General features: G+C 41.2%; 1 protein-coding gene across 2 annotated transcripts in view; it reads right to left on the bottom strand.

The window, feature by feature from the left end:
• LOC135101272 (hemicentin-1-like) overlaps positions 1–10000 on the bottom strand; it is a 193015-nt gene that overhangs the window by 64157 nt on the left and 118858 nt on the right. For both annotated transcript variants that reach the window (XM_064004976.1, XM_064004975.1), the window contains exon 5: positions 1590–1744. In XM_064004976.1, coding sequence (XP_063861046.1) covers positions 1590–1744 — 155 coding nt within the window. The remainder of the gene's footprint in view (positions 1–1589; positions 1745–10000) is intronic.

The raw sequence follows: 10000 nt of genomic DNA, 5'->3' as shown, positions 1-10000 counted from the left end.
GAACCAGGATGTTTTATTTTCGCTCTAGAGAAGTGATATGAATGTATCGTTTTCGTTTTTAAAGTTGTATTTATTTATTTTTTTTATTTTTTTTTGCATCACATTATTATTATTATTTTATTTTTTAGAGAGAAACTAGATAATGAATTGTACAATTGATACATCTTGACTACTTTTCGATGACTAGCACCTTTTTTTTTTATATATAGTCTTTTGTTGCTCTTAGTCAGAGACGAAAGTAAGTAAATGTTGGAAGCTATACAGTAGTTACCATCATTATACTGAAAGATGTGATCATTATTTCTGGTTTAGCGTATTTGTGATTGTGTAAAGTACACTGGTGTTATTTATTTTTTTTATTTATTAATTTTGTTTGTTTGTTTGTTTCTCATAATATGTGCAGTGTTGGTGTTTGTAGGGCTGTGTATTTTTACTCGGTATTATGAATTCTTGCATATGTTTTTAATCTTTTCTTTTTCTTTTTAAATTTTCTTATCGTCTCTGTATGTCGTTCTTTTTATATATATATATATATATATATATATATATATATATATATATATATATATATATATATATATATATATATATATATATATATATATATATATATTCTCTCTCTCTCTCTCTCTCTCTCTCTCTCTCTATTTATCTATCTGTCTGTCTATCTATTTTTACTCAGTATTATGAATTCTTGCATATGTTTTTCATCTTTTCTTTTTCTTTTTAAATTTTCTTATCGTCTCTGTATGTCGTTCTTTTTATGCACATATATATTCTCTCTCTCTCTCTCTCTCTCTCTCTCTCTCTCTCTCTCTCTCTCTCTCTCTCTCTCTCTCTCTCTCTCTCTCCGGAGACGAATGCTGTGATATATACTTCACTGAGATTTAACGCTGGAGGAACCTCACAAGTGTATTTTTCCTTGTGTTCATTTTGATCCAAACCAAAGGTAATTCTATTGTAATAATAAGGAAAAATACTCCACCCTTGCCTTTGATAATAGTTTTGTCCTGTTATTTGTTTAACTTAGTGTAAGCATATTTATAAATAATTTTATACCCTTTATTTTTTATATCTTTATCTAATATTTATTTATTTATTTGTGTTTTTTTTTGTATGTTTTATTTATTTATTTATTTTTATTAATTTTTATCCATATTTCATTTTGACGTGCCGCTTAATGCGACCCAGTTGCATTAGAGTTACAAATTGATAAATGAGTTTCCCGCATGCTCTTTCCCACATCAGTATTGTGCTTAAGACTTCAGTATGAAAGACTTTTTACTTGTTGTTCGAGTTAATAGTTTAAAACGCTCAGTGTAAAAAATGCACTCCTTATTGAAAAGATGAAAAAGCAACTTGATCTTAAAAATAAGTGTGAATGGAAGAAAACTATACAGAAGACAAAAAAAAAAAAAACTTGAGAATTATGCTTGTTTTGGATTATTTGTTACATTGTCATTTTCAGGTAAATATTTTATCCATCTCCATCTCCTTCTTATCCATCAGTCTCTCTGATGACATTTAAATCCAGTACCGTCACCTAAACGTAGTTATCACCTAGTCCAGCTGCTTCATGGCACACTCACCGTCATGACGGCGTCCTTGAGGGCCGTGGTGCCGCCCTTCCACCAGCTGATGATGGCTGACGGCCGCGACCCCCATGACTGACACACCAGCTCGTACTCCGTGCCGGCGCTCAGGCTGTTGCTGCCGCTTATGATGGTCACATTCTTGGGCTGAACTGTAGAGGGAGTGAGAGACACGGATATATACTACTGTTCTTCATTTCTCCCGCATTTTCTTCTTTGTACACACTTCTTGCCTTCTCTTCACTCTACAGGGTTTACTGGGATGTCAGACACATGCTTTATTTAGCAGCTTATTTATTATTTATTTGTGGTGTGGTGAAGAATGACTAAAGTGCAGCATGATAAAAAAATACCGCATTCTTAACGGTCTTAAGTGAAGCTTCCTTTGATGGTTTACGTTTGAGCTACGACTAGCCCGTGACAAGGTGACGTAGAGGTGGAAGATTTACGAGTACAGACGGCACCATGACATTATTTCAAAATTAATGAAGGTTGTTTATTGCCTTCTGATGAAAGCTTCACGATGCCTTTGTCTCGACCTTCTGGCGGATCAATAAATCACTTACAGGACGGAATTTTATTTTTTGGGGAAATATTGGATTTTTTTTTTATCCCAGTCAGATAACTATAAAATAACTGAATGCACTTTTACTTATTCATCTGATCTATACTGAACTATGTGACGCAGTTCTTTTTTTCTATATTGGAAAGAGTAATAAGGTAATAAAAAATTAAGTTAAATATAACAACGGATGTCTCAGAAACCGCCCATTTGCTTCCAACCACAAAAAAAATATCTTAGAAGCTGCGAGAAATTAACACACACACACACACACACACACACACACACACACACACACACACACACACACACACACACACACACACACACACACACACACATGCACAATTACACTAAACAAGGAGGCGGCATCAGGAAATTAAACGGCTCTTAAGTGGCAGTAAATCTTTTTCTCTGTTGCCCTTTCTGTGTCAGTGAGCTAAGCGATGCGGGCACAGCCAACACACACACACACACACACACACACACACACACACACACACACACACACACACACACACACACATCAGTCACACAAGGGAACCTTAAGAATTCGTTAAAGCTTTTGTTCCTACTGAGAAGGTTCAAGTAATAATGAAGATGGGGAGAGAAAAAGACAAAGAATAAGAACTACACAGGGATTAGGAAGTGATGCGAAAAGGAAAAATCCAGTGAAAAACGGGAGATTGGAAAGGGAAATACTGACATAAGCAACATTTGGTGATGAAAAGGGAAGAGAGAAAAAAAAATAAAAAGCGAGAAGCAAGAAGCATAAGATAACTGACTAGCGAATGAAAAAAAAAGTAAAAAAAAAAATAAGGAATAAAGCGAGAGAAAAGTATCAAGAGGCAAAGAATATCGCGTCTAGAAAAAACAAACAAACAGACTCACGGCAATAACTCAAGCCTGTCAAACAAAGAGGCGGCGACGCAATGGTTCTCAATTTATCATTTTTATCTATTTATTTTTATTTCGGTCCCTCAAAACAGTTTGTCGAAGAGGAAAGAGACAAACACCAAGGACCATGAACAACTCGAGAAAAAAGTAAAAGTAACAAAAAATTACAAAGAATGCACCAGTTTTACAATACGTTTTCTATAAATTTTGTGATTCTGTCTGTCTGTCTGTTTGTTTGTCATTCTGTCTCTGTATCTCTGTCTCTCCCTGTCAGTGTGTCTCTATACCTATATTCTATATTTTTTGTGATTCTATCTGTCCGTCCGTCTGTCTGTCTATCTGCTTGCCTGTCTGTCTGTCTTTCTGTCTGCCTGCCAGCCTGTCTGCCCTCCCCTTCTCTCTCTCTCTCTCTCCCTCTCTCTCTCTCTCTCTCTCTCTCTCTCTCTCTCTCTCTCTCTCTCTCTCTCTCTCTCTCTCTCTCTCTCTCTCTCTCTCTCTCTCACCTGCCACTCTCTCCCTGACATACCTTGCACTTCCCTTTCCCTTCGAGTCTTTCATCTTGACTAGAGAAATTTTGCCTTTCGTCTTTTATTCTGACCAGCGCGAGCAAACCCAGATGAATGAATGAATGTGTTTACGAGAGACCGAACGAACGAGCGAATGGATGAATGAATAACTGAATAAATGAATAGGAGAATAGACGACGGATTACTTTAAATGAATACAGATGAATGTGCCGATGACCCAGAAATGAGAGAGAGAGAGAGAGAGAGAGAGAGAGAGAGAGAGAGAGAGAGAGAGAGAGAGAGAGAGAGAGAGAGAGAGAGAGAGAGCCAGCCAGGTAAAAAATGACTAATGGGAGAGCGCAGACGAAAAGAGAACCAGTGGGAGTCAGAGAAAGAAAAGAAGAGAGAGAGAGAGAGAGAGAGAGAGAGAGAGAGAGAGAGAGAGAGAGAGAGAGAGAGGAGAGAGAGAGAGAGAGGGGAGAGAGGAGGAGAGAGAGAGAGAGAGAGAGAGAGAGAGAGAGAGAGAGAGAGAGAGAGAGAGAGAGAGAGAGAGAGAGAGTCGTGGGAGAGGAGTTAAGGACCCAACCATTGCTAAAAGAGACGAAAGGACGAGCCCCACTGGGAGAGAGGGAGAGGAAGGGAGGAAGCGAGTGAGAGGGAGGGTTTAGGAAGAAAGCAGCTAATGGGAGAGGAGAGGTGGGGAGGGAATAGAAGGGGGCCACTTAAAGGAGGACATAAGGGGGGAGATGCGCCAGGAGAGACAGAAGGAGGGAAGAAGAGAGGGGAAACGAGGGAGGGAGGGAGCCTGGGTGCATCTTAAAGACGTGCTCGTTGTTTTAAATGCGAGTGAGCAGAGACTTCGGTGGGACACTTAACACAACCTGAACTTCCTCCTTCCTCTGCTGCCTCCACTCCTGCTGGCGGTGGTGGTTGTGATGGTGGTGGTGGTGATGCTGCTGCTGCCACTCCTACTGCTACTGGCTCTGAGTTCTCTGTTTTTTTTTTTTTTTCGTAGTTATCGCCTTGCCTAATCGTTTTCCACATTTTTTATTGTGCACTTTTTTGTTATGTATTTTCTTCTTCTTCTTCCAGCACCACCACCGCCACCACCACCACCACCACCACCACCACCACCACCACCACCTCCACCACCACCACCACCACCACCACCACCACCTCCTCCTCTCTCCTCCTCCTCCTCATCCTCCTCCTCCTCCTCCTTCATGTTTTGCTGCTTGCAACATTTTATTTAGTTTATTTTTTATTTATTATGTATGTGTGTGTGTGTGTGTGTGTGTGTGTGTGTGTGTGTGTGTGTGTGTGTGTGTAAATTTTTTCTATATGTTTCTCTATTTTTTATACTTTCCTATTTTTAGTCATCCTGACAAAGCTCTTTCCATACTTTAATATGCCACAGCTTTTATTCTCGTCTAACAATATCTTACAACATTTTTTTTCATAAAATTTTCTCCTTGTTTTTGTCTCTTCCTTCATTTCTCCACCATTTCCAAGATGCTGGTTATTAAATCTTAACGTGGATCATGAAAATCTGGCCTGAAATTGTTGAGTTTGCTGGTGATTGGTGTAAGAAATGGTGACCAAGTGAGACAAGACATGATCAGCAGTGTTAATAATCCTGATCTCGACCTACTGAGCTTAGCGTGTTATGAATGCCGTCTCCTCTTGCACGGGAAGCGAGAAGGCTGCCAGTGACTCAAGTGTTTTGGCGAAAACTGTGATATCGTTTCTCTTCTGCGATCATATCTTAGTTGTTCTGCTGTTTCCTCCTCTTCCGCCGTATTATTCCTCCTTCTCTTCCTCTCCTCTTCCTGCTCCTCCTCCTCCTCCTCCTCCTCCTCCTCCTCTTCCTCCTCCTTCTCTAAGATTTTTTTTCGTACTTCCTTTACCTTCTGTTATCTTTTAATATTTTATGCATCTACTTTTACGTCCTCTTTCTCCTCCCTCGCCTCTCCCTCTACCTCCTCCTCATCATACGCTTCTTTATTTCTCTCTCTCTCTCTCTCCCTCTCTCTCTCTCTCCTCTCCTCTCTCTCTCTCTCTCTCCTCTCTCTCTCTCTCTCCTCTCTCTCTCTCTCTCGTTATGGCCGCTGATAGTGCGGTCAGTGTTCACATATGCTCGTAGAAAAACGCGTGAAGTATACACTCGCACCCACACCACAAATAAATCCCCTAAAGCAAGTACACACACACACACACACACACACACAGACACACACACACACACACACACACACACACACACACACACACACACACACACAGACACACACACACACACACACACACACACACACACACACACACGGAACTAGAGGGGAGGGTAATAAGCGTAAATGGTATTGTCAGTTTGGATTAAATTTGTTTATCGGTGTTCTTCTCTTTTTTACAGCCGCAGCTCATTGGTTTGGTGGGGAAAGAGAGAGAGAGAGAGAGAGAGAGAGGAGAGAGAGAGAGAGGAGAGAGAGAGAGAGAGAGAGAGAGAGAGAGAGAGAGAGAGAGGAGAGAGATGAAGGAAAATCTATAGACAGAGTTGGCCCTGTCAGCCATGGAAATTTCAACTTGATTCGGTGAGCAAGAACGAGTGTTAGTTGTAAAATGGAGGAGTGAATGTTTTCTCTGTGTGCTCTGACGTTTGTAACGATATTTTGGGATTTTTTTATATTTTTTTTATCTTATTTTATTGCTTACTGTGATTCACAGATTTCACTTATCTCATTCATCTGCGTGTTAACATTTCCTGCAAAATGCTTATTAATATGGCTGTATTATGTATGTGTATAATTTTGTTGTTAATAAATTATTTGCAGAGTTCTGTTTGCTAACCAATTATTTTCTTGCAGTTTGTATTCTTCCTTTCGTTTAGCGTTTCCTCTCCCGCCAGCGAAACTCAGATGGAGTTATAATACTTTCTCTGAGTAAACAAACAAAGTTTTTATGCATCAACACTCACTCGCGCCGGGCTCTGAGGCCCTGAGGCAAAGTTTAGCAGACTCCAAATCACCCAAAGTTTACGGAGCATATGAGGTCCACCGTGATGCTATTTCAAACTTGGCTGGCGTCATATTAGCAAACCGTCTATTGTCCTCTCCGCACTTTCCCGCTGGCTCTCCTTAGCTGCTGTCATTCATGCGCGCCTCGCCTGGACAGTAGACCGTAGCAGCGAGTCGAGTGACACGGGGTGAGATGGTCGTGAATTATGACCCAAATCCGTCGGCAGCACACGACCACAGTTCACGCCAACCGTCTGTCTTGTCTCCCCGCAGCTTCCATTTCCCGCCCCGTAAATTGCTAATGAATTGCTGACAGAGTTCACGGGGACGCATGACCCAGGTCAGGAACGGCGGGAGGGAGGGACAGTGCGGTGCCGTGTGGTGTGGTGCGGTAGTGAGGCTCCTTCTTCGCTCCTCATTCCCTTTTATTGCGGGCCGACGACCACAAAGGAATAGGTTGCGGCACAATTTTCACATTTTTCTCTTCTTTGTTAGTCTTCGCAACCTCTCCCTTTAAACGCAAGAGAAAAAAAATTGCAGATTACGAGGCTCCATACTTCAGGCATTGCTTTCGTAAACACTGGGGAGCTTGAGGAAAGGGAGCAGGGGACGGCGGGGTCCTCGGGCGCCCTCACCCCTGTGATGGGAAGCTCGGCAGGGCACGCGACCCCTGGCAGACGTTCCACGAATGAGGGGGGGGAGGAAGTATATGAGGTGATTTTCCCAAGCTTTATCAACAAATAAAAGTTGGATCTGCATTCACTTGAAAAGGATGGCCTTTCATACTCGCTTTCTCTATCTCATTCTTTATCTAATATGTGTGTCGGTGGTGGTGGCGGTGGTGGTGGTTGCTGTTGTCGGGGGGAAGAGAAAAAAGAGGAGAGAGAGAGAGACCTCGCTGTGCCAACAAAGGGTCGTAGATGCTTCCGAGGTTCTGCTTGTGATCACAGTGCGTGCTGGTGATCGATGGGAACGGAGAACCTGCAGTAAGAGAGAGAGAGAGAGAGAGAGAGAGAGAGAGAGAGAGAGAGAGAGAGAGAGAGAGAGAGAGAGAGAGAGAGAGACGGAAGAAGGGGAGAGAAGAATAAAAGTGTGGCAGGGTGTCATGAGGCAGGGTGATATTAAGGGGATAAAGAAAAGTGTAGCAAAGAAGGCGAGGAAGCGGATATGAGGGGAAGGAGAGAGAGAGAGAGAGAGAGAAGAGAGAGAGAGAGAGAGAGAGAGAGAGAGAGAGATAATAAACAACAAAGCGAGAAGTCGAAATGAAGCCAAAAGAAAGGAAGGAAGCAGAAAAGGAGACATAATAAATTTGGAAGATAAAGTAGAAGGAAAAGCACAAAGAGGAAGGCGAAGGAAGGAGTAAAGTCAGCATACTGGAAATAAGAAATAAAGGAGAACAAAGAAAACAAAGAATAAACAATCAAGGAAAAAACATGATGATAAACAACCTAACCAATAAATAAATATCATCGATAGGTATGCTTAAAAAGTGCAGTTCGAGGAAAGAACTAGAAAAAAAGTGTCAAAAGGTGTGGCAGAAAATGGCTTAGAGGGAAAGGAGAGAGGATTATTTTTCACTTTGAAATACTCAGGCCTGTATTTTGAAGTACATTGGTCTTTCATTAGGACATTTTTTTCAAACGTCACAGATGACTAGTTGGATACTCATAGATATTTTTTTTTTCCCGGTTAAAGTTGCAGAATGTTAAGCTTTTACCAAAAAAATGAAAATCTTTCTGATTATAAAGATTCTTTATTAAATTATCAGTAGAATCATGGATATTAACATAGATGATGAGGAGTCCTTGATAAACTACCATGTGAACCATGAAATACCCACTGGTGCTGATCAGTCCTTGTTAACCTATCTGTAGAATCATAGATATTAACATTCACAATGGAAATCCCAGCGATGATAATAAATCTCTTGTAAACACTCTTGTACACCAAGATTTTTTTTGTGTGTGTGTGTGTGAGAGGGCCCCTGGTTTAAGGCTACAAAAAAAAGTTTTCTAAAAGAATAGAGCCTAAAAGATTATCTAGAATTAGAGAAGTGTCTTGAAACCTCCCTCACGAAAAAGTTCGTCATAGGTAAGGAAAAAACTAGTAAAGTCTGTCAAAAGCATAAGTGATAAGACGCCGCCACGTTTCAGAATGCAGTCCACAATTGCACATCTGGGAGTGTCGGTAACTTGATGCCTTGCTGCTCTGGTCACTCGGAGCGCTGCAGACGAGGATTCAGTGGGAGTGAGGCGGTTCGTCGACCCTTGTGGCGCACTGCTCCTCCCTTTATGATCTCGTTAGTACGTCCAGCTGGGGAAAGGGTGGTGGCTGCCTCCTCCTAGTCTTTCTCCTCCTTGCTTCCCCTCCTCTTCCTTCCCTCCTTATCTGCTTCCTTCTCCTCCTCCCTCCTCATCCTCCTTCTCCATGGAAAACTGACTCTTCCACCCCATCTTCCTCTGATCGTCATCATCAACTGGAATCCTTCTCTTTCCGAACTACTACCTCTTCTTCTTCCTTCTCCTCCTCTTACTCCTCCTCCTTTTTCTTTTCTTCTTCTATTCGTCTTCCTTTACTTTTGCCAATTGTTGTTGTTGTTGTTGTTGTTGTTGTTGTTGCTATCGTTGCTATTGTTATACTTCTTCTTCTTCTTCTTCTTCTTCTTCTTCTTCTTCTTCTTCTTCTTCTTCCTCTTCTTCTTCTTCTTCCTCTTCTTCTTCTTCTTCTTCTTCTTCCTCTTCCTCTTCTTCTTCTCCTCTTCCTCTTCCTCCTCCTCCTCCTCCTTCATATTGTCTTCAGCTTTATTTCTTATTTTCTTTCATATTTTCCTCCTCTTTCTTCTCTTTCTCTTCCTGTCCTTCGCGTCCTACTTCATAGCAGCATTTGTTTTCGTTACCTTAACTTCTTCTTTCCTCTGTTCCTGCGTTTTTTATTTATTTATGTTTTCTCGTGCAATTTCCTCTTTCCTCTTATGTAACATTCTCTCGTTGTATACATATTCTTGTCCACATTCTCTCATTCCGTCTCTTCGTTTCATGCATACTCTTTTTCTCTCTTTTCTTTTCCCTACTTTTCTTCCCAAGTGACAGCAGATAAGGGGCAATGGAACTTGATAAACGAAGGAGAGGACGGGAAGCGAAGTTTTTAGTTAGGTTTGCATTTATTTTTAAGAAAGAAAAGGAATATTAGTAAGATGTAGTAGTACTGTACGCAGTTTATTCATGTGCAGAACTCTACCTTTTGTGTATGTGTGTGTGTGTGTGTGTGTGTGTGTGTGTGTGTGTGTGTGTGTGTGTGTGTGTGTGTGTGTGTGTGTGTATGCGTGCGCGCGCGGGATGGGGCGTGAGCTGAAGTGTCAAGGCGGCGATAGGAATACAGTGCGATTTTGGCTTTTTCGTTTAAAGAGTAATGCATAAGCTATTTACTGTAGTC

Source organism: Scylla paramamosain, chromosome 6 (genome assembly GCF_035594125.1).
Source record: "Scylla paramamosain isolate STU-SP2022 chromosome 6, ASM3559412v1, whole genome shotgun sequence".
NCBI classification, from domain to species: Eukaryota; Metazoa; Arthropoda; class Malacostraca; order Decapoda; family Portunidae; genus Scylla; species Scylla paramamosain.
This window is presented reverse-complemented; position numbering and strand designations above follow the sequence as displayed.